The sequence below is a fragment of the Phocoena phocoena genome, chromosome 14 (genome assembly GCF_963924675.1).
Source record: "Phocoena phocoena chromosome 14, mPhoPho1.1, whole genome shotgun sequence".
Lineage (NCBI taxonomy): Eukaryota > Metazoa > Chordata > Mammalia > Artiodactyla > Phocoenidae > Phocoena > Phocoena phocoena.
This window is the reverse complement of record NC_089232.1, coordinates 68,587,973-68,613,606: the sequence shown is the minus strand read 5'-3', so window position 1 is coordinate 68,613,606 and position 25,634 is coordinate 68,587,973. Positions and strand designations below refer to the sequence as shown.

Here is a 25,634-nt window from a genome sequence, read left to right as displayed (position 1 = left end):
AATATTTTAAACTCATTGCCTATTGGAAAAAAGTCAGTCAAAATTTTTTTGGTTTACCATTCAACAACGTTTCCAGTCTGGCTTCAACTCACCCTTCCAGATTCATTGCCCATATGTCTCTTCAAATTCAACAAACATTTACCGAATGCCAGGTATCATGTGAAGAGATAAAGACTAATGCAAGATCCTTACCCTGAAGCGAGGGAGAAAAACATAAAAAGGACATTTCAATATTAAAATGTGTGGTAAGAGCTGTTCTAGAGACACAGACCTGGTGCAGTGAGAAAACACAAAGGAAGAACTTCCTGGAGAAAATGACCACTTTAGATCTACCAGTATCAGACTACTCAGACTGAGAATGCCATGCATTTTCACAGCTTAAAGATGTGATCTCTGCCAGAAATGCCCTGACACCCATCACATCCCTGGCAGACTTGTATTCATTCTTAAGTATGGCTTACGTCACCACCCTCTATCACCTCCCCAGTACAACTCCCTTCATCATATTCTCACAGCACTTTGCATGTCTCCATCACAGCATTTATCCCTATATTTAAACTAGTACTTATGTCAATTTTATTCTTCCATCTAGCTCTCACAACTGTGATCTTAGTACCGTGAGTGCCTACAACATGGGGGGCTTTGCCTTTACTGTTAATTCAATTCTCCCAACCTCTCTATGAAGTAGATACTATTATTACCCCACTTTGCAGATGTGGAAGCTGAGGCCTACTGTCTTGCCTAATGTCAGAAATGGCTGAGAGGGAAAATCAACACGGCCAGGCTCCAGGGCCTGCACTCTTAACAACTACACTATGCTGCCTCGTTAATTGGTTTCGGAAAGAATAAAAGAACAAACGAATAAATGAATGAACCAAGTGACAACAAAAATCGCCCTCTCCCCTAGCTTCACCGAAAGGAGCACGAAGGACAGACACCAAGCACAAGCAATGCCCAAGTCCCTAGGGGGGGCTCCTCCGTCACCGTCAGCAGGCGCAGGCGCCAATCACAGGGTCCTGGGGTCCCCTAATGCTGGGGCAGCCAGGACACAGGGACATCTGGACCTGGACCGAGGCAAGGAGGCTCCACTATGGACTGCCACGTCGCAGGTGCGGGGCTGGGCGGCTGTACGACTCCGAGAGGCCCGAGACAAGGGTCGCGTCAGGCCCGGAAAGCCGGTGTGTTGATTAGTGATTCAAGGCTGCCGGAAGCGCTTCTTCTCAATCAGGCGCTGCCACAGGAAGCCGTTATAACCCAGTTGCAACCTCTAAAGATGTCCCCATTCCGACAGTACCTCGACCGCCTTTTTGCTTTCCTCTTCTTATAACTTCCCAGGATACTCATTTCTTCACAACGCTGTAGGTCGTGAAGGAGCAACTCTACCGTCGCTGCCAGAGAAGCCGCTGGGGGCTGGGGAGAGGGAGGAGTGGAGAGGAATGTGGAGACCGAGGGGGTGAGGTTTCCCTGGAACAGTTTCGACGCTGCACGCGCTCGATGATGGCTGCTGGTCCCTCTCAGTCCGAGCCGCTGGCTTCGCAGGAACTCAATGGCGACTTCAAGAAGCCAGGCTCGCCCTTGCCCCCGGCGGTGCGGGGCAAAGCCCCGGCCACCAATCCTTCAAACCCTGAGGAGGTAAAGAAGGGAGGGCCCACGGTGCTGCCGGACTCCGATTCCGCGGAGCCGGAAGACCCGCCAGCCCTGCTGGACAGCGGGGAGACTAGGGGTCCAGCGGAGGAGCAGCCACGGCCTCCCACAGCGGCTCCTTCCCCTGGCGGCCCGGCCCGGGCTCCTCCTTACCGAGAGCCTCCGTGGGGCGGCCCCGCCACGGCCCCCTACAGCCTAGAAACACTGAAGGGCGGCACCATCCTTGGCACCCGGAGTTTGAAAGGGATGAGTTGCTGTCTTTTCGGGAGGCTCGCTAGCTGCGACGTGTGCCTGGAGCATCCTTCGGTGTCGCGCTACCACGCTGTGCTGCAGCACAGGGTGTCCGGTCCCGAGGCACAATGCGACGGCCACGGGCCTGGCTTCTACCTCTACGATTTGGGAAGCACCCATGGCACTTTTCTTAACAAAACCCGCATCCCCCCCCGCACCTATTGTCGGGTCCACGTCGGGCATGTTCTTCGCTTTGGAGGCAGCACCCGGCTCTTTCTTTTTCAGGTAAGTAGAAAAACCTAGAATTGCAGTCTCTGGAGTGCACCCAGCTGCGTTCCTGAGCTCGTTAAGTTTTCACTAAGGAAGGAGATTGTCTCAGCGATTACAAAAGTGGAGAAATCTGGCCCCTCATCTCCAGACCTCTGTACACATTGCTATATTTCTGAAAGTGACTTTAACAATCAACTGTAAAAGAATTCTTTTGCTTGATCCATCAGGGACCAGAGGAAGACCGAGAGGCAGAATCTGAGTTGACAGTAACGCAATTGAAGGAATTGCGCAAGCAGCAACAAATGATGTTGGAAAAGAAGATGCTGGGAGAAGACTCAGATGAAGAAGAGGAAACGGATACAGCTGAAAGAAAGAGAAATACTAGTAGTCAAGATGATGAAATGGGCTGCACCTGGGGAATGGGTAAGGAATCAAACTTGCTGCCAGAGGTTAATATTTTAAATTCATTTCTACTAGTACGCTTAAATGTTTTTTGGTGTTTTTTTGTTTGGGGTTTTTTGTTTCTCTTTTTATCATACTGCTTTCATGACTCTTTGAGATAGATAGGACAAATACAGTTTGCACATTAGGTTAGCCAAACTCAGATTTATTAACTTTTCTGATGCCAAACAATTGAATTATGGGCACTATTGATTTCTTTTAATGTGTTTTACAGTGCACTCCTTTGTTCAAAAGTTCCTCAGCGTATAGTTTATTATTTTTAACCATTAAAATTTATTTAATTAAGTACTGATTATTGCTAAAGGGGGTGAAACTACATTCAATCAAATAAAACAGAATGTTATTCAGTATAGGAGTTCTTTTGAATTTTTCATACTTTGGGTAAATACCCTGAGATGTGAAAATATCTAATCAGAGGAATAAATTGAATTTTCCATAACACCAGACATCTTAGAGGACGGGTATTCAGGAGCTAGGATTTTGAAAAGCTAGAAGATGGCCTTACTATGTTGTTGGGAAGACAGATAAATCTTATGAAATTACTTGTGGTAAGTGCCAAACAAAAGCTAGAAACCATTAGTATGCTAGGGTAAGGGTTCAGAGACGGGAGCAGTCACTGAGGACCTAGACCTGCGCTATCCAATATGGTGGTCATCAGCCACATTGGGAACTTACAGTGTGGCTAGTCCAAATTGGCATGTGCTGTAAATGTAAAATACACACTGGGTTTCAAAGACTTAGTGTGAAAAAAGAATGTAAAATATTCATAATATTTTTATGTAGATTCCTTGATAATAATTTCACCTGTTTCTCTTTTTTGGTGTTGCTACTAGAAAATGTAAATTGCATATATGGCTTTCATTATATTTCTGTTGGCCAGCACTAACAGATCTTTGGGACAGTTTATAAGTTTATAAACAGAAGGGTTTTGAGCTGGGACTTGAAGGAAAGGAAAAGAAGCCCTTAAGAAGCTGAGCATTGGGGTGGTATTTGGGGCAGGGATTGATGATTGTAATGGAGTACTAAGTAGACCAGTCTGTTGGTGGATATGATAAGTATTGGGAAATTATACTGAAGACAAAGTATTAGACCTGGGTGTGAGAATGCTGGGCTGAGGAACTTCATTTTTTTTTTTTTTTACATAGAGAATGTAGTAGGTAATTTTGCTTTTAAAATATCAATACATACAGTGATGGAGAACGAAAATAAGGTGGCATGAAAACAAGTTTTAACTTGTCACACAATTTAGAAAACCTGAAGATGTTCATACTGATGGTCTTGTGGTTGTCCTCCTCCCGCCCACCCCCACCTTTCTTTTCATCACTGATAACTGTGTCTTTATTCAGCCTGAAGGGATAATGGGTGTCATTCAGATAGTCTCTTATGTCTGATTGTCTTTTCTTTCCCGTATCCTGTAGGAGAAGATGCTGTAGAGGATGAGGCTGAAGAGAACCCCATTGTCTTAGAGTTTCAGCAGGAAAGAGAGGCCTTTTATATAAAGGATCCAAAAAAGGCTCTCCAAGGTTTTTTTGACCGAGAAGGTATGTAAACAGATTCTGACACTGCCAGTATAATGTATCCACAACAGGGTGGTTTTCCAGATCTTCAGGTGCTTAGAAATGCTGTAATTTATCTGCTCTCCTCCTTGTTCAGTTCTTGCCTGTGTGGTCAGTTGCTTCAGGTTTATTTTGAAAATAGTAAGAATTTTGTTATTTTTTCACATCTTGGAGAAAAAGAAGTACTTTTGCCTGACTTCATCCCCTTCTTGTCAGAAGATCCAGGACTGGGGTGGTGGGGAGATTGACCCAACTTCTTGTCATTTTTTTGTTTCTAATTCACCTGATCTTTTGTAATTCTTAACATGGATTTTCACTTTGTATGATTTAAAGAATGTTTCCACAGAGAATAGTTTCAGTAGAAATGCTTTGAGAGAACATCTATGTGTATGTGTGCATGTGTGTATGAGTGTAAATATATATATGAACTGCTTGCATTCTGCACTTAATATTTATGCTTCTAAAAACTAGGCAACCATGATAAGTTAACACTAAGTCTACAACTTATAAGTGTGAAAGCTCCTATATAGGGGACAAACCTGTGTATGGAGAGTTGTTTTGATTTGAGTTTGGGCTTTTCTCTGCCTCAAGCTCATTCTAATTTTATTATCAGATAATAATTCCTAGGAATAGGAAGTGAAATGCTTTGAAATTTAGTATTCAGTGTGGTATGAAAACTTTATATTCTTACTTAACCTTTGCTGTCTTTTCCCTTTGTATCAACTAGTAACTTTCAGATGCTATTAAAATTGTTTTGTCTTTCTTCCTTCCACAGGAGAAGAATTAGAATATGAATTTGATGAACAGGGTCATAGCACTTGGCTTTGCAGGGTGAGGTATGTTCTTTTCTCATTAACATCCATTTATGGAAAGTGGTCAATTTCAGGTTTAATTTATGGTTACAGACAACAACCCAAAGAGCAACTTTAATCTTAATTTTAGCCTATTCCTGAATTTGGACCTTGATAGTTTAGTAACACATTGGGGTTAGGGTGGGATGAGTAAAAGGTGGAAGGAAAAGATTTGAAGTCCATCCTTGGCAAGATAGAACAAAATGAACTGAGAGATTAAAAAGCCATCTCAGGGCTCCCCTGGTGGCGCAGTGGTTGAGGGTCTGCCTGCCGATGCAGGGGACACAGGTACGTGCCCTGGTCCGGGAAGATCCCACATGCCGCGGAGCGGCTGGGCCCGTGAGCCATGGCTGCTGAGCCTGCGTGTCCGGAGCCTGTGCTCTGCAACGGGAGAGGCCACAACGGTGAGAGGCCTGCGTACCGCAAAAAAAAAAAAAAAAAAAAGCCAACTCGAAAACTATGACTATTATCATAAGATATTAATTTTTTTCATGAGAATTGGAGCTTAGTGCCGTGCTATAATTCCCCCCAAACCAATGCAGATTACCTGTGGATGATTCAACTGGAAAACAGCTAGTGGCTGAGGCTATTCACTCAGGAAAGAAAAAAGAGGCAATGATCCAGTGCTCACTGGAAGCTTGTCGAATCCTTGATACTTTGGGATTGCTGCGTCAGGAGGCAGGTGAGTACGTGGGAACACTTTTCTTTAAAAAAAAAAAAAAAAGGAAAGAAGGAACGGAAATTTAACACATAAGGTTACAAAACCTCTTTTTAGGGGGAAAATGTAAATCGTACAGAATTCTATGAAGTGAAAAGAAAAAATTCCCTATCTCCATACCCAAAAGTAACCGTTGTTTACTTGTGTTCTCCCAGACATTTTCTATAGATGTGTGTTCAGAAGTAGATCCTTTAACAAAAAAAAAAACCACGCATACACAAATGCATTTATGTTACTTATAGTATTCTTTTGTGACATTTTTTTTTTTTTTTTTTTTTTTTTATGCGTTACGCGGGCCTCTCACTGTTGTGGCCTCTCCCGTTGCGGAGGACAGGCTCCGGACGCGCAGGCTCAGCGGCCATGGCTCACGGGCCCAGCCGCTCCGCGGCACATGGGATCTTCCCAGACCGGGGCACGAACCCGCGTCCCCTGCATCGGCAGGCGGACTCTCAACCACTGCGCCACCAGGGAAGCCCCCTTTTGTGACATTTTAACATAAGAATGTATCATGGACATTACCCATGTCATTGCATTAAATTTACCTTATTTTTTAAAAATCTGTCTGGGTATATAATTATTTTTTATTTATTCTAAAATTAATTTTATTGCAAAGTAACTTACATATAATTTAAAACTACCAAAGGCTTATAACTAAATATACCTGTTCTTTGTCCTGCCCCTCCCCAGTCTTCATCCCTAGAAGGCTTTTAACTCTTTCAATTATTTTTTCTGGCCTTTAAAAATATCCATATTTCTAATCCAGTATCTTATAATAACGTGTAATGGAATATAACCTGCAGAAAAACAAGACAAAACAAAAATGGAATCACTGTGCTGTACACCTGAAACTAATGCAGTATTATAAATCAACTATACTTCAATAAAAAAAGAATAAATGTTAAAAAAATTCATATTTCTAAAAAACATGAATATGCTATTATATTTTGATTCATTTAAACATTATCTCTTGACTTAAATTAGTATTTGATATTTACAGGGTTACATTTATGCAAATATTAGTCACAACTGAGCAGTTTTATTTTTTTGTTGTTTTTCTAAAGTTAATAATTGTGTATGTGTTTCATGTGTTTGATTTTTTTGGTACCTCGTACTCATTCTTCCCACACCTTTCAGTAGCCTTTCAGTATGTTTTTCCATATGGTCAATCACATTAAGTAATTTATCAGTTCTGACTGTTTTGGAGACATTTCTCCTGAAGAGGACTCTTCTCATTCTTTTAAGGATGACCACTCTCTAGGCCTGCTGCAAAACAGTCATTTGGGACTTCATTTGCTGTCTTCCTTGAGATTTCCTTTCTCATTCTCCAGGGATGGATTTTCTGTTTTGTGATTCTCAGATTCTCATGTTTCTTGGTTTATTCCCTTGTTTTAGTGGAGCACATCTTTCTGTAGCTTTGGCAGGATAGAAAGCTGGTACAAAAATAGGGGGCACAGATATAATCTTCAATGGAGTTCACATCTTCCATTTTTCTTGGTCTATTGTTGTTTTGGTGGACATCCTCTAGTGGATTCCTAAGAAAGGATATATAGCAAGTCAACTTTATTAAACCCTCCACTCTGAAAATATAATTGTTCTAGCTTTACTTTTGGTTAATAATTTGGCTGGGAATAGAATTCTAGATTGGAAGTAATTTTCCTTCACAACTTTGAAGGCATTGCTCTTACCTGACATCCAGTGTTGCTATCAAAGTCCTAAACTATTCAGATTCCTGATCTCTAGTATGTCATCTTTTTTCCCCCCCCTCACTACAAGTTTGTAAGTTTCCCTTTGTTCTCAAGGCTCTGAAACTTAACTATGATGTACCTTTCTGTGGGTATATTTTCATCCATTTCCCTTGGGTACTTGTTGGGTCCATTTGATCTGGAAATCAGTTTAGGAACATTTCTGGAATTGTGCCATTCCATCATTTCATCCCTCTGTTTTCTCTGTTCTCTGGAATTTTGTTATTTTAGATATTGAACCTCTTGGACCAGTCATCTAAGTTTCTTATCTTTTTTTCCCTTCTCTTTTCTATTTGTATTTTTTGTTCTTTCTGGGATATTTCTGCAACTTTATCTTTCTGTCTTCATTTTGCTATCAAGATTTTAATTTCCAAAGCTCATTTTTGTTCTTTGAATATTCATTTTTTAAACATAATATCCTGTTGTTGTTCGTGGATTATTAATGTCTCATCTCTCTGCTAATCAGTTTTCTCCAGGTTGTTTTTTCTTTTTGTTTATTTGGTATGTATCGTGCATGGTAGAGGTTTTTCTCAGATGTCATGTATTTCTTGGTTGTAGATACTTATATAGGGACAAAAAGTGTGGTTTTTTTTGTGGAATATATAGGTGGGGCTTGTTAAGTCTGAGGAACACTATACGATGATGTGGGTGAGCCTTTTGCTGGGGAACTCTCCATGTAAGTATCCTTAGATTTTCCTTCTTCTGCTGGCAAGATTCCCTAGAGAGTACTCTTCCAGTCTCCTGGATGAAGGGAGAGGACTGGCTGCCAGCATTCCTAGCGCTGCATGGTGGAGATGGCTGAGCGTGTTCTCAACGTTCAGCTGTTTTCAGGAGAGTACGTACCCGTGTCCTCAATTGTACTAGTCAACCCATAGTTCAAAGACTTTCTGTCTTAAACTCTGTGTTTTTCCTGGGGGTGGGAAGGAGGTGAGTAGCCAGGGAGAAGGATCTGTTTCTCAATCAGCTTTTACTCAGTCCTCTTTATTTTATCACTACTATCCAGTTCCAGTTCCAGATCCTTTTGAGGATTCTGTAGTATAATCAGATTGGTTCTCAGCTTTCCCCATTGTTGGTTTAGGATCCATTTTTTATTTCTGCTAAGTTAGTTTCCACTTACCTGTCTGCTTTTTAATTTCCAAAAATTTGGTGTCACTGTCCCCACTACTATTCTCCCTGTCTTTGTAGATTAGTGTCTTTAAAAAAAAGATCTCTTTGCTGCAGTTTTAGTGGAGTATGGGACGAGAACAAAATTAGATATGTGTGTTCAGTGTACCATCTTAACCTGAAATTATCAGGTTTATATTAATAAGGACTGTTTTGGTTGCAAATAATAGAAACCTGATTCAAACTAGCTTAGGGGGAAAGGCTATTGGCCGCAGAAGCTGGGAAGAGTACCTCACAGGACTGAAGGAAGAACTGCATGAACCAGGACCTCAAGTTCTGGAAGCAGAACTTAGTGCTACAGAACCGGAACTCAGTATCACCAGGACACATACAACTTATACATGTGTATCTGTGAGTGAGTCTGTCTCATGAATGCATGGTTTTATTTTGCAGACAGATTCTTACCTCACGCGGAAAAGAGGGATGCTTACAGCCCTGGATTTATATCTTCTCTCTTTAATAACCTCATTGGAAAGAGAGCCTCTTTTTCCCTGTATCTAAGTGTAACTATGAGGGAAAGATTCTTATTGATCTGGCTCTGGTCACATGACTACCCCTAATCCACATGGAATGGGGGAGGAATTTTCTAGAGGAAAGGGGGTACTTTTAACAGAACAAGGGGAGTACGATGACATAGGGTAGACAAAAAAGTAATAGCTACCATAGTCCCCTGTAGGTGCGCTTTCTAGATTTTCATGGTTACAATGTTTCATTGATATGTATAGGGTAAATTCCTTTAAGTAGAATTGCTAGATTAATTGCATCTTTAATGTTGACAGCTGTTGTAAGATTGACCATCAGAAAGATGGTGTCAATATGCATTCCAGCCAACTGTTTGAGAGTCCATTTCCCCATATCCTTACCAAATTAGGCATTATTAATCTTCTTATGTTTTTTCTAGTCTAATAGGTAAGAAGTGGTATCTCATTATTTTAGTTTGTGTTTTTTAATTATTAGAAAAAAAGTTTAACATCTTTTCAGATGTCTCTTGGGCGTTTGTATTTCATTTTTTGTGAACTGTTTTTATTACTTTTAAAATTTTCTTTTGGATTATTGGCCCTTTCCTCATTTATCTTTTTTCTTTTTTGCTAATTGATTTTTGAGAGCTTTTGCTCATTAAATAAATTAGCCCTTTGTTTTAACATTTTTTTATTGTGGTAAAATATACATAACATAAAATTTACCATTCTAAGCATTTAAAAAAAATTTTTCTTTTTAAATTTATTTTTTGGCCGCACCACGCGGCATGTAGGGTCTAAGTTCCCTAACCAGGGAGCGAACCCATGCCCCCTGCAGTGGAAGCATGGAGTCTTAACCACTGGACCACCAGGGAAGTTCCTAAGCATTTTTAAATATATAGTTCAGTGGCATTAAATATGTTCATGTTGTGCAACCATCACTACTGTCCATCTCAGAACTTTTTCATCATCCCGTTCTGAAGCCTTGTACCCATTAAACAGTAACTTCCTATTCTTCCTTCCCCCAACCCCTGGTAACCAGTGTTCTACTTTCTGTCCCTCTGAATTTGACTATTTTAGGTACCTCATGTAAGTGGAATCATGCAATATTGTGTACTTTTGTGTCTGGCTCGTTTCACTTGTAATAATGTCTTCAAGGTTTAGCCCTTTTTTTTTTTTTTTTAGCTCTTTGTTTTTATATGTAGTTTGGCAGCTTGTTGAATCCTCTCTTTTAATAACTGATGGTGATATTTTAAGCTGCTTGTCTACTTGCCTTCTTTCTTTTTCTTTTTTTAACCTGATTCATTATCATTTATTTTATCTACCTCTAGTATCTCGGAAAAGGAAGGCCAAGAACTGGGAAGATGAAGACTTTTATGATAGTGATGATGACACGTTTCTTGATCGGACTGGCCTGGTTGAAAAGAAGCGTCTGAACCGAATGAAGAAGGCTGGGAAGATTGATGAGAAGCCAGAGACCTTCGAATCATTGGCAAGTTTTATTTATAGAAATAGCTGTGGTAGTTTAATTTTTTAAATAAAATAATGTATTATTTAAATTTGTCTTATAATTATAATTTTTAAAGCAGTAGCATTGAAATCTAGTACTGAAGTATAATTTTTGTGATCTGTAAATTTGATGGTAACAAACAACTAGTCTTATCCAAGCTGGAAAAAAGTTTGGCTTGTTGCTAGAGACTATATCTATCTCTAGGTGGGTAGTGATCCATTAATGAGCATTCTTTGGATATGGTCTTACCCCCCAAAAAAGAAAGGAAAAAGTTCCAAATTGGGACATTCTGAGGTGAAATCGACTCTAGGCTTTTGGCAACCAAGAATCGTGAAAGGAATTTTGAGGAGTGTAGTTTGGTAATACCGGCACACCTCAGAGATACTGCAGGTTCAATTCCAGACCACTGCAATAAAATGAAAATTGTAATAAAGTGAGTCACATGAACTTTTTGGTTTCCCAGTGCGTATAAAAGGTATGCTATAGTCTATTAAGTGTGCAATAGCACTATCTCTAAAAAGACAATGTATATTTTCAATATACTTTATTGCTAAAAAATGTTAACCATCATTCTGTCAATGCAGGGTTGTCACAAATCTCCAATTTGTAAAAATGTAGTGTCTGCAAGGTGCAAGTAAAGTAAAGCTCCATAAAATGAGCTATGCCTGTAGTTTTAAACAGTGTATCCTCCATGGAATTATCATAAGATGACCTGTATTTTCACTATATTAAGTAGTATTCAGAGCTTAAAACATTATGTAACATCTATTGTTTTGATTCATCACTGGAAACAAATGCCTTGAGTTCTTTCTTTTTTAAAAAAATATTTATTTATTTATTTATTGGCTGCGTTGGGTCTTAGTTGTGGCACGTGGGCTCTCTAGTTGTGGCTTGTGGGCTCAGTTTCCCCGAGGCATGTGGGATCTTAGTTCCCTTACCAGGGGTCGAACTGGCGTCCCCTGCATTGCAAGATCGATTCTTAACCATTGGACCACCAGGGAAGTCCCTTGAGTTCTTTCTTTTGAGTAAAATAAGGTCTGTGTTCTGTACATTCCTTCTGCTTAATTCTTGATTCTTTAATTCGGATATTTATTCAATTAGATTTAAATAAACAAATGAAAAATGTTAACTCCATGAGGAGCAGATTTAAATGGACTTCTGAATTAATCCTCTTAAAACTTGTCACAATAATTAAAATAAGAGGAGGAAGAAAAGGAAAGCTACCACATTTCGAAAGAAGAAAAACATTTGCTAACCCTGTTAATTTGGGTGTTACAGGTTGCAAAGTTAAATGATGCTGAAAAGGAACTCTCTGAAATTTCTGAGAGACTGAAAGCCTCCGGCACAGGTAAGGTAATGACTCATTAAACAAATATTTATTGAGCACCTACTGTGTGTAGTGCACTTTGCTAGGTACTAAGGCTACATTGGTTAGTAAGATTTACAGGATATGGAGCCTTTCTAAGGAGCAGCATAGCATTTTAGAACTAGAAAGAACATTATAAATTATTTGGTTCAACCTCTTTATTTAATAGATGAGGGGAATGAAGCCCATTGAGGCAAAGTGACTTTCTAAGATCTCCCAGGTATAACCAGTTTCCTTATTCCTAATATCAGTAATGTCCTCTGTCCAGCTTTAAGTTAGTGACTTTTCTATGGAAACTTGGGCTGAATTTTAAAATATTTGGTGCCATCTTTCTAAACATGTATTATCCCTTTCTTGGACAGCTCTATCAGAGTCACCATCTCAGGACTCTTTAGATGCGTTCATGTCAGAAATGAAATCAGGGAATGCATTAGATGGTGTGTCCCGGAAGAAACTTCACCTGAGAACTTTTGAACTGAGAAAAGAACAGCAGAGACTTAAAGGGTTGATAAAAATTGTAAAGCCAGCAGAGATCCCAGAACTAAAAAAGTAAGTCTTAGTTATACTTGGAATTTTAAATAAGCATGTTCACAAAGATAACATTTTGAATTATATCTTTATTTTTTTAGGTAATCACTATGGACTAGAAATAGACTATAAGAAACTCTTTAAAGCACAGAAGGCAGTGGTTTCATGGAGTAACTAAAAACCCAGTTTATTTGTGAAATTTAGACCACTACAGGATTTTTAAGGAAAACTGTATTGATTCCTGTTTCATTGGAGGGCTCTAAATTTTTACTTAATACTTTTAGTGCAGAGTAAACTTCTTTAAAAAGCAACATGCTCAAAAGGTTAATTTCCCTAATATATAAAGACCTATTCACCAGAGACAAATGGGCAAAGATGTCAACTGAAAGGCCACTGAAAAAGAAATACAAATAAGTCTTAACTATATAAACTCAACCTCACTCATAATAAGAGAAATACAAATACTACAATGTAATACCATTTTTATCTATGATTTTAAAATCACAGATGAAAAGATATGAGTACAGATAGTCATTTTAATGCCTATATCTGTCATTCTTAAGAACCAGTTGATAACTCTTCACTATATTTAAATACTTTTTAAAATTGGAATCTCTTCCTTAAAAAGAGGTAAAAGCATAATCCCCTGAAGTTGATCTTATTGTTAACTTTGATTTTGGGGAAATTATTGGAAGAGATTAACCCAAATCCATTTGCAGACATCCAGAAGATTTTTGAGTAATTTGTAAACAAGATTTTAAGAATAATTTTTCCCAGACGTGGCTAGTATTTATGAGTGAGTGAGTGAGTGTGTGTGTGTGTGTGTGTGTGAGAGAGAGAGAGAGAGAGAGAGAGATCCAGTCTTTCAACTTGACAATATTTTAAAATTGTCTTCTATGTGGTGTCAACAGATTTTGAAAATGTTGAGTAGGTGGTTGTAGAAGTAAGCAGCCCTCAATAAACACAATCCAGATGGGCATCTCAAAAACTGGTATTACCTATAGGTACGTTCACTCACTTATGAAGGTAGTTCAATATAGAAGGTTTCTTGTTTTCTTTAGGTCCGTGCTGTTCAGGACAGCACCCAATAGTCCCATGTGATATTAAAATTAAACAAAATTAAAAGTTCAGTTCTTCAGTCAGTTGCCACATTCCAAGTGCTCAATAGCCACATGTGGCTAGTGGCTACTGTATTGGACAGCGCAGACAGAGAACATTTCCATCATTCCAGAAAGTTCTGTTGGACGGTGCTGCTTTAGGTTGTCAGTAGCGTCTATTCAGCCCCTCACCCCCGTGTACAAAACCTGTAACTTGATTCTGGGGGCATTGCATAGATGAGTATCTATCAATTGAGAGGCACCTCTGTTTACAAAAATGTAATGGCCAACCGTTTCTGGAGCTCTTGGTCATCTGCACAGAAGATGTATCCCCAAATTACTAGCAGGTATGTTCAAAGATTTATATGTAGTTTGGATATTTAAGACAGTGATGCATAGATCAGTCTACAGAAGTCTGTTTGCCGCAAATGATGTTTGAGTTACCTTACTGACAGTGAGGAGGTAGATTAGCACTAGAGTTAGACTTCCTGGGTTTCATTCTCAGCTCTGTCAATTAGTCTTTGGGAATTTTAAGGCAAGTTATGTAACTTCTTTGATCTTCACTTTCCTCATCTGTAAATTAGAATAATGATGTTGCAAAGATTAACCGAATAGCACTTAATAAAGTGCTGGCATATGTATTATCATTGTCGTAATTTTTACTATCGTTGATATACTTAGCCACTATTTGTGACATCGTTTTTGTGGAGAAAAGGTAAAAGCTCAGGAGCCATAGCCCAGGTTAGACAAATTAACAGTGAATTTTAATTCCAACTGTGTAATCCTTTAATTTGCTAGGTCAGCCCTGAAAGGTGTTCTGAGCTAGAAAACATACATCAGCTTCCTCCAGAGCCTCCCCTCCTGCTGTCTGTGTGTCTGCCTTGTTCCTCCTCCCTTTCTTACTTTGGATACTGGCCTTCAGATGCTGTGTATCTTCTCCCTCCTCTTCTCACTTGAGGGTTGAACTTCTAAACTTCCTACCTAAGTCCACCCCTGCTCCACCCACAAGCAACTCTTGATTGTGATCCCATCTTCTACTTTTTCTTCTCCTTTGGGAGTCTTTGCATGTCCTCCAGGCCAGCCAAGCTATTTAATGGAGCTGAAAAATATCTGTGTTGCTCTTGCCTTTGCCTTTCCATGCTTCCTGACGCTTGTGGGGAAGGGATGTGAGGGATGTTTGACAGAGTGTCTTTAAGGCCAGGCAGGCAGGATTTCCTCTGATGGCCTCAGCAAGGCAGTGGGTCTGTCTCTGGTACAGAAGGTGGGTGAGGCTAGGCTCAAGAGCACCACTGAGGGGGTAAGACTTAGGTAAAAGAAGGCGGGAGTGGAAATGGGGCTTCAGGGTTGAGCAGCGTAGTCAGTTTCTTGTATGGGCCCCTGTGAGCCAGGAGGGCCAGTGCTGTCCTTATATTCCAGAAGGCAGGGTTGTCCTGTAGTCAATGTGAAGAAAGCATAGGGCTTTCTCCCCTCTTTCTCCTCATGCTATCTTGTCATTGTCACCTCTGACTACTCTCTGAGTGTCTTGTCAACTCAACTGCCATCCTTTTTGTTTTGCTTTTGCTTTGTTCTTTTTTCCGCTGCTCTTTTCTAATTTTTACAATCTCTTCTCTTTGTTCTTCCTCAGCTTTACCCTCATGTGCTTAGCTTTTATAACTATATTCAGCCACTGAGAACGTTGACAAGCTCGCCAGTTGTGGGGTCTCTCATTAAGTCTTTGTTGTTACTCACTACACAGGATATCCTGCCTCCTGCACCCTTTACACATATGTTTTTTTTTTTTAAACTTCTGTGCTCAGAGCTGTTGGTGTGTGGTTATGATAAGTGTGGCCTCCAGGTAAGTAAGTAAAGCACTGAGTCCTCTTCAGAGGTTGATGGCAAATAGGGCTTTACACCATGGATCCATCTCCTGCCATTTAGTGGGGATGGGGCATGCCTGTGTATTCTCCTTTGCCAGTGACCTGTGTACTGTAGGCATCATTTTATTAATGTGAAGTCATGTAGCATGTTGTAAATTGCTAGACTAAGGTAGTATCCTTATCTTGCCCTTAATACCTCTGTGTCTGTGACAATCAGCAGTGTTGTCCATTCAAACTTTGCTGGCCTGAATACCTCTTTCTTATTCGTGTATGCATAAATGTTCACTTTGTGGAAAGTTTTGTGGTGCCAAAAGTTTGTTTACCATGGTATTTTTAGATAAAACCTTGGCCTCACTGGAATAGATAATTATTCTTTCTTCCTAGAACTGAAAGTCAGGCTACAGATGGAGAAAACAAAGCTAAAAAGCTTACACTGCCTCTCTTTGGTGCCATGAAAGGAGGAAGCAAATTCAAATTAAAAACTGGAACAATAGGGGTGAGTTGTGGGTCAAGGTGTTAAAACTTTTAGCTCTTGAGTTATCCTGAGCTAATTTATCTCTTTTCTTTTCAAAACTCAGATGACTTATCCCACAGTCATGTAAAAAGGGGCTGTGGGCTTGGTATGATCACATCTTTCCCAGGATGTGGTTCTTGGATTTTTCTCTTCAGCCTAGGCTTATCAAGAATTGATGAATCGATTCATGTGAATCAATTTGCATGTAACCGATTTGTGAATTAGAATACCAGTTTATTAATTTGTGATCAGTGTTGCGTTTAAGAAAGGGTCTCCTGTGGTTTCTGGGTTTGTTTGGGTTTTTTTGCTTTTTTTCCTGGTGGTTAGATGTTGTAATATTCAGAGTCAGCTAACACTTGGTAGTAACATAATCTCTACACCTGGTTCTGCCATATGGTTTTTCTTACTTTGTTTAATCCTTCCAACACCTCATGATGTGTGGGAATTATTACCGCCCACAGTTGAGAAGCAGGGTCAGAGAGGTTAAATTCAAGATCACACCATCGTTAAGTAACTAGATGCAATCAAATCCAGGTCTTATATCTCTTGAGTTGTGATCTTTCTACTATCCTCTAATACTTCACTGATGTATGTTTTTGCTCTTTGTACATCCTTATTTATAGATTCAATTTTTAAAAGGTTTTCATCACCCCAAAGAGCATAACCTTATGTATTAATGTGCTAAGGCTGCCATAACAAAATACCACACACTAGGTGTCTTAAACAAAAGAAATCTATTCTCTCACAGTTCTGGAGGCTAGGAGTCCATGATTAACATGCCAGCAGGGTTAGTTTCCTCTGAGGGCTATTTCCTTGGCTTGCAGATGGCTGCCCTCTTGTTGCCTTGATGACCTCTTAACATGGTCATCCCTCTGTGCACTTGCAACTCTGGTGACTTTCCTTCTTCTTAGAAGGACACCAGTCATATTGGATTAGGGCCCCACCCTAACAGCCTTGTTTTAACTTAATCAACTCTTTAAAGACCTTATCTCCAAATAAGTAACATTCTGAGGTACTGGTGGTTAGGACTTCAACATGAATTTTGGGGGGACACAGTTCAGTCCATAACACCTTGAATCAGGGTAAACTGTCCTCTGGTGGCAGAGGTCTGAAGTCCCAACCGTGTGTCCTGAGTGAGAACCATGTGGTTTACCTGTGATGGAAGCTTTTCTGTGAGGTGGGGAGAGGGTATTTTAGTTAGAAGAAAAACTCTTTACTAAAAAGCTCTCCTTAGGATTACTGAGCTAAATCCTATGTTTAAAAAATGATATACCTAACATACTTTGGTACCTTCTTCCTATTCTTTAAGCTGTGATCAACTTTTTCTAATAATCACTTTTTTTTTTAAGATGTTGTGGGTAGGAGTTTATTAATTTATTCATTTATTTTTACTGTGTTGGGTCTTCGTTTCTGTGTGAGGGCTTTCTCTAGTTGTGGCAAGCGGGGGCCACTCTTCATCGCAGTGTGCGGGCCTCTCACTATCGCGGCCTCTCTTGCTGTGGAGCACAGGCTCCAGACGTGCAGGCTCAGTAGTTGTGGCTCACGGGCCTCGTTGCTCCACGGCATGTGGGATCCTCCCAGACCAGGGCTCGAACCCATGTCCCCTGCATTAGCAGGCAGATTCTCAACCACTGCGCCACCAGGGAAGCCCTCTAATAATTACTTTTATTGAAAGGTCTTGATTAGAATATTTGACCTTATTCAAGAAATTTCTTTTTCTTCAGGATCTGTTTTACTGATTTACATATCTTGTTTCCTTGAAATTGTGTTAAATCTAAAATGAAAAAGCTGCACAAATGATATATTTTTTAGAAATGTGTGTCTGATTTACTCCCTAGGAGATTTTGTAATGAATAAAGATTTGTAATGAATTTAACATCATGAGGGGTAACAGGACAGAATTCCTACAGCTGGTACTCAGTAAGTCATACCTGGAATAAATGTTTTTGTTCCCTACAAGATGTTTCAAGTGTTTCATACTTCATGTTCTTTTGACCCTAGAAATTAACAAACATACTTGTTAAGGATTCATAGGTGGATAATATTTCACGTGAAAGTCCTCCTACTAACAAACTTCGGCAGGGTTGATCCGCCTAGAGAAGTTAGACATTCTGCTCATTTAGCTTAACCCCCTTGAAAAGATGTGTCTCTGTCATATTGTAGAACTGCTTGTTCATGGGTTTTTTTTCCCTCATAGAAGTTACCCCCCAAGCGTCCAGAACTCCCTCCAACTCTAATGAGAATGAAGGATGAGCCTGAAGTAGAAGAGGAGGAGGAGGAGGAAGAAGAGCAGGAGGAGAAAGAAAAGGAGGAGCATGAAAAGAAGAAAATGGAGGCGGGGAGCAGTAGGCTGCAGCAGGAGATAGAGCCAGAAGGAGCAGTGCAGGAAACAGGTCCTCCCACAGATTTCACATGTTCTAAAGAAACAAAAAATCATGGTAATGTCTTCTTTCTCCTTCCTGTGCTATTCAGGGGGCATATACATTCATCCTGGATAGGTTTGAAAAAGCAAAGCCAGTTCTTGCCTGTGCATTTTGGCTTTGTGACACTTTGTGATGTGTGATACACCTGACTCTGTGGAAACATACTTTCCTGGTCTTTCTTTGATTGCCAGTCATTATTTATCCTCATTGTAAAATAAGGGCAAGTATTTCCAGTGTGTTCCAGAATTATGGAAAGTTGAAAGCTGTGGAATCTGAAACCACAGCAGCTGTGGAACAGTCCTGAGCTGCTGCCACTCTGTGATTGGAGGGCAGTGGAACAGGGTGGATGATGGGGCCTGATTAGGTGGTCTCGGGGTAAGCCTCCCCTTATTCATTTCCCCCCCGTGCCTGAAACAGAGGCTAAACATAATTGTACCCACTGGATGTACTTCTCAGGAAGCATCATGCCTTATTCATCTTTTTGCCCGTGGTACCTAGCAGAGAACCTGACATGTCGTATTCACCCACCTCAACAAAGGGCTGATGAAAAATATAAAAGAGGGAATTGATTAGTTTTTAAATATGTTTTCTTCTGATTATAAAAGGCATATATGTTCATTTTAGAAACTTTGGATCATACATAAAAGTCCAAAGAAGAAAAGAGGAATCTCCCACGCCCAGAGATTATTGTTTATCTTTTTAGTATCCTCTTAACCCTTGTCAGCTGCAGGGGTTATTTTCCTGCAGGTTGGCCAAACTGCTTAGGAAGATTAAGACTGCACAGAAAATAGGGAGCATGAGGAAAAGCAAAAAACACTGACATTAAACGTGTATGGGAATGTGTGCATATGGACTTCCAAAACAAACCAGGCAAGTCCATGTAAAAACACTAGGCCTGGTATGTAGACATTCTCCTGAGTCACCTTCAGCTGTTTTAGACACAGAAAAGTTATTGTTTCCTCATCTGTGAGAAGTAAATCTTTTGTTTTTGCATTTTCCTTTGTTATTGGCACAATGCTTGGCCTTTTCAAAAAAGGAAAGCATCCTTTTTGCAGAGTCTAATCTTTGATCCACCCATTGTAAAGGTGTTACATAAACAGGTCAGTGGGGAGGCGAGCAGTAAGTACTGTATTTTTTTTGTTTAAGGGACCAAAGTAAATATGTGTGTCTAAAAATAGCAGATTTAGGGCTTCCCTGGTGGCGCAGTGGTTGGGAGTCCGCCTGCCGATGCAGGGGCCGCGGGTTCGTGCCCCGGTCTGGGAGGATCCCACGTGCCGCGGAGCGGCTGGGCCCGTGAGCCATGGCCGCTGAGCCTGTGCGTCCGGAGCCTGTGCTCCGTAACAGGAGAGGCCACAGCAGTGAGAGGCCCGCGTACCGCTAAATAAATAAATAAATAAAATAAAAATAGCAGATTTAAAAATTTGGTTTATAAGATACATTAATTAGTAAATCTGCAGCTAATTAGGGATTACTCCAGGCATTCATTTATTAATTTATTTATAAAATAACATTGGGATTGTATTGTACATGCTATTTTATAACCTATTTTTTTCTACGTCTTAAAATAGTCTTTTAAAATGTGATTTTAATAAGGGACAAAGTGGTCCATTACATGAATGTGCCATAATTTACTTAACTCCACATTATTATACATGTAAGTTATTTGTTAATTTTTGCTGTTATAAACATACTTGTATATAATAAATCTTGGTGCTCATCTCTGATTATTTTCTTCGAATATGTTCCTTGAAGTAGAATTTCTAGGCCGAGGAATATGTACATTTTTAAGGGTTTGGTAAGTATTGCTAAAAAGTTTTACCTCAGAGTTGGCCAGTTTTTGAAGTGGAAAATTGGTGGTTCTCTGTTAGACCTCTGGAGACACATTTATTATTGAAAACCTTATTAAGGTTAGTTGAAGCTAATGATAGTAAAACTGGATGATTATGTAGGTACTTAGCTTTTCTTGCTTTTGATTTGTTTTCTTGGTTCCCCACCACGAATTAAGTAATACGATATGCTTTGGTTCTGCATTTTATAGAAAACATGTCTCAACTCGGCCAAGTGGAACAGAATAAAGGTTACCAAGAGATTAGTGAGACAGCTGCATCGTGTGAGGAACCCTCAGGCAAGTAGCACAGAGACTCCACTGCTGCTCCACACACAGGCAGCCAACTGGTGTCAGAGAGGAGGGGGTGGCAGCTGACCTGAGAGGCGCAGGCACTGGGTAGATGCTGCTGCCAGGGCTGTGGACAGAGTTGGAATATATGAGAGGTTCATGTTTGGTGCCATCCTGTTTGCCTTTCTTTTCCTCCTCTGTCTCCTGGGTTTCCCCCCCTGACCCCCAAAGCACCTAATGCCTTCATGTTTCCCTCTGGCCATGCAAAGCTCTCTACAATTTTACATCTCCCAGAGTTGAATATGTGCCTATCATGGGGGTGATTTCAACATTATTAAAATAAATTGGTTGAAAGGATAGGCTATTAAAAGGACTGTTTTTTTCCGGTTTTCTACTGCTTTTAACTATAATGATTAAATTGTAAAATAATAAAGTCAGCCCCATTTTCCTTTACCTTTTCAAAAGGTGTGATTACATTTAGGCTTAGGATTTGAAAACTAAGGTTATTAACGAAGGGACAGTTCTCTCTCTATAGTCTTTACAGTAGTAGAAGGAATTTTTGAGAATTAGATTGTGATTTTTTTTCAATAATTATAATGCTCTTTAGGGAGGAATTTTTCTTTTCCATTTTATTTTTCTGAAATAGCTATTGCCTCTTTTATTTTTTTTCTTTTTCATAAATTAGCATCAAAGAATGAATATGAGAAAAGAGATGAATTGAAGAAAAAGAAAACTCCTGGTCTAGGCAAAGTAAGTGCTTTAGTCATAACCTTCATTTCTCTGAAAGTAAAAATGAACCCCTTTGCCATGGGCCATGTCCAGAAGAGTGAATCCAGGGATTATCTTAGCAGAATTCCCAGCTGCCTTCTACCCTCTCTTCTGGAAATCTGGGCTCTTTTATTTGTATTTTTGAATTTTTGGATTCTCTGTTTTTGTCTCTATCTACTCTGTTCTTTATAATTGCTCAGATACCTCTTTTATTAATTTGTGAATCTTTCTTCATATCCTAATATGCCATACAAAGACATTTGAATAATGTATTATTTTCCTCTTTTTATTACACAAAAGGTAGAGTGTAATATACTGCATGCTACACTGTGATTTTTTTTTTTTTTTTTTTTAACCTGTGGTGGAAATCATTGTCTATCAGTGCACTGAGAGCTTCCCACTGTGTGGGTGTACTCTATCGACTTCATTATTTTGGGGGTGTACTCTATCGATGGACACTTGGGTTCTTTCTAGTCTTTTATTATAACAGTGCTATAATGAATAACCTTATGTGTATATAATTTGTATGGATACTGTAAGTTCCCAGAAGTGGAATTGGTGTCAGGAGGTCCCTAAGACCACCCTTAGGCTAGGTAATTCACAGGAAGCCTCACAGGACTCAGCATGAGGTGGAACTTACAGTTGTGATTTATTACAACTGTAATAAGTTGTAACAACTGTACAAGTCCGGGGAACCAGGTACAAGTTTCCAAGGGTCCTTCTCCAGTGAAGTCACATAGGATGTGCTTAATTCCCCTCACAAAGAGTTACAACTTGTGAAACCAGGAAAGCTCGTTAGAGGCTTAGTACCCAGGATTTAGATTGGGTACTGATCACATAGGTATACCCTGCCTGGCATCTACCCAAATTCCATTGTCCTAGGAGGAAAGCAGGTGTTCAGCATAAACCACATTGTTTTTACGAACAGTTTTGGCCCAGGGGGCCACTCTTTGTCAGTTAGGGTAGTGGGAACCCTCTTGAAATCCAAGTTCCCAGAAGGCCACCAACAAGCCTTTCAAACAGGCCTTTCAAAGGATAGCAGTCAGGCTTGCTTTGTTAACTCTTCTGCACCTGAGTCAAAAGGCAAATGTCAAATTTTCCTCTGTGGAGGTTATATCATTTAGAGTCACACCTGTCTTGACTGCCTCTTTTAGAAAAAACATCACTCTCACTGGCTGAAAATCAGCCTGTTGAGGCTTTGTGGAAAAAAATCAAGATTCAGAGAGAGAATGCTCCCCCATTTTTGGTTACTTATGTCAAGATCATTAGTGGAAGCTGTTCTCTCTTAATTTTTGTTTGCTCACGGGGATAGGGACAATAATTCTTAGAGTTAAAATTCTTTTGAATAAAATAACCTATCTGTTTTTGCAGCTTCCACTGACACTTTCCTCCAACTATCCAGAAGATGATCCAGATTACTGTGTGTGGGTCCCACCTGAAGGTAGATGGTTTTTACTTTTCTTTTCCTCTAATATTTATTTATTTAGGTTTCTGAATAGGTAATATATATTTAAGGTTTAGTATAAGAACATTACAAGAGTATGTAGTGGAAAAGTCTCCCTTCTGGGTAGATTAAAGGATCTAAAAGACATATCAACCAAATATAATTTGTGTATTCTGTTTGGATCTTTATTCAAACAAACAATTATTAAAAAAAATTATAAGCCAGTCAGATAATTTTGAACACTAGCTAGATATGTGATGATACTAGGAAATTATTGTTAATTTTTTTTAAAGTGTGAGTGATACTGAGTTATGTTTTTTAGAAAAAGTCCTTGTCTTCCAGGAATGTGTACAGAAGTGTTCACAGATGGAATGATACCTGGGATTTCCCTTAAAATAGTCCAGTGGTGGAGGATGAGGGAAGGTAGAGGAGGGGCAAGAGATAAAGCAGGATTTGCGACATGTCAATCATGGTTAACACTGGGTGCAGGGTACATGGAGGTTCATTATATTTTTCTCTTTACTTTTGCATGTATTTTAAATTTTCTCTAAAGTGGGGGAAAAAAAAAGTCTTCTAGCTGTGCTTTAGCTACTCACTTTTTTTCTAAAGATAACCAAATATCAGTTTCTTATGACTTCTTATATATATAATATAAAATACCTATGTAAGCAATAAAGTATATAATATTTCATCACTTTTTTTTACACAAATGGAAGCATATTCTATACCTTACTGTTTTGCACTTAATAATATATGGACATCCTTCCATAGCTACTTATAGATTTCTTTTTTTTTTTTTTTTGTAATGGTAGCATAGTTCTTTTTTGTAGTATGGATATACCTTTATTTATTTAACCAGTTTCCTCAATGAATATTTGCTGTGTTTCCAGTCTTTTGCCATTACAAACAAGTCTGCAATAAGTAACCTCTAATATGTGTAATTTTGCAAGTGTAAAGGTGTACTTGTAGGAAAAAATTTTTAAACGTCAACATGCTGGATCAGAGGCTACGAACATTTTTAAGAGACCTTAAATTGCATTCTATAGGGATTATACTAGTTTATGTTCCTACTATACCCTTAAGGCAATATATGAGATGCTTGTTTTCCCGTATGCTTATCACAGGTTGCTTTTTCTGTGGATTGGGTTTCTAATATACTAATAATTAATAGAAATTTAGGTACTAAAATGCTTGCTTTTTGTCTGCTTTTTACTCTGATCTAGGCCAAAGTGGAGATGGCAGGACCCATCTTAATGATAAGTATGGCTATTGATTGCTTCCGAATCCTAAAGGAAGACCTTGTGGACCATGTGACATGGGATATTTAGGATAATATATCAAGTTGAATGTCCAGAGAAGGAGTTCAGATGATCATTTGTAAAATCCGGTGACTGGCCTTTTCTTCTGTGCTCTTGGCTTCCTAAATTTATCTACCCATCTGATTCTTTTGAATTTGGTATTTATGTTTAAAAGTGTTTGTGTATGTATGTAAAAAGGAACCGTATATTTTGAGAATTAGTAAAGTGAGAGACATGACTATGTTAAATAAGAAGGGGAAGATGTCTCATGTTTATTTAAGGCTACAGTGTCTGTCTTAAGCTTTAGGGACTATGCTTTTACTGAGCAATAGGGTGCTTCTGGCAGTTAGGCTTTAGGATTCACTGGTAATTGTCTCCTCAAATAAGTGTTGAAATATGAGGTCATGCCAGGGTGTAACCCTGAGTGTCTCTGTCATTCTTGGAACTAAAAAGATACCTACACAGTGGGGGCTTCCTACTCCCTCGCACTATAATCCTCCTGCCAGGTTTGAGAACAGACCCTGACTTATGAGGACACAGTTCAGGACCACACCTCGTGCACTCAGGCACTGATGCTGATAAAAACTCAGCCCTTTGAAAATCCTGGACTCTGACCAATTAGGTTAGTCACTCCTCCTCTTGTGGAAAGGTGCAAATAAGGTCACAAAATTAAAAGCTGGATGTGTTCTGCCCACTGTAGGGTTTCTCACCTCTGTAGAGAGGGGAATAAAAGTTCCTTCCTCTCTGGAAACATGAAGAAACGAAGAATATGTCTTATTCCCACCCCGTCCCCCACTTCCCATCATCAGTGCCTCACTTCCACAGGAAAGGAAAGCCTAAGAGTGGAAGCAAGGTGGAAAACCAGTGGATTATGCTGGAGGCAGACATAGTGAGCAGGCAGGAGAAAGGCTGTGGCCCAGCGAGAGGGAGTGGATGAGGATGATGCTTTCCCAATATGGATTATATGGGATGCATGAGGTGGGCAGGAAGCAGTAACAAGAAACTTCAGTTACCCTAACAGATGTCTGTTCTACTAAAAATAAGTCTGATTTCTCAAAAAACAATACCAATATTGGCATTATGAGAAACTATTATTTTGGACTTCATTTAGACCAACAGGGAAGGACTTGATGATGTAAGAAGTGACAGGAATTCGGGGGCAGAGTGTCTGTGCCACCTTGGATCGAAACCGCGGACTGAGGTCTGAGCCAGATCAGTGGTCTTCAAAGGTGAAACTCCTGATTCAAACAGAATTGTATGTGGAACCCTAATACTTGAACAGGTAAAAAATATGCCTGCTCTGGTTGAGTTGAGTTGGGGATGGATGGGGATTGGATGTACACACACATACCTGCATGCATACAATCCTCTCCTCCTCACTCTACCCTCATAGTGACCTTGAGGAATCCTAGGGACTACACAGAGCATCGTCTGCTTTAGGAAGGCAGATACCTAAATGTTCTGGGAGGGGTAGGTATGGTCCTATGTCTTGAGAGCATGAAAGCGAGTAGGACTCCATTGGCCAAAATAAAATATAAATATGTAACTTGTACAATTAATATCAGTGGTCAGTGGACTTGTTTCAAAAGACCTGCACGTGAGTGTTAGCTTCTCTTTA

The 25,634-nt window shown here is 39.7% G+C and overlaps 1 protein-coding gene across 1 annotated transcript; it reads left to right on the top strand.

Annotated features, from left to right (window-relative positions):
- The first annotated feature begins 1,358 nt into the window (after nt 1-1,358).
- On the top strand, nt 1,359-23,991 carry SLC4A1AP (solute carrier family 4 member 1 adaptor protein). The gene is made up of 14 exons (XM_065891369.1): nt 1,359-2,160; nt 2,373-2,568; nt 4,026-4,148; nt 4,939-4,999; nt 5,557-5,696; nt 10,428-10,588; nt 11,885-11,954; nt 12,335-12,521; nt 15,838-15,949; nt 18,165-18,405; nt 20,429-20,515; nt 21,192-21,256; nt 22,646-22,715; nt 23,942-23,991. The coding sequence occupies exons 1-14, from the start codon at nt 1,495-1,497 to the stop codon at nt 23,989-23,991; spliced, it is 2,229 nt and encodes a 742-aa protein (XP_065747441.1). The 5' UTR covers nt 1,359-1,494.
- The last annotated feature ends 1,643 nt before the right edge of the window (nt 23,992-25,634 follow it).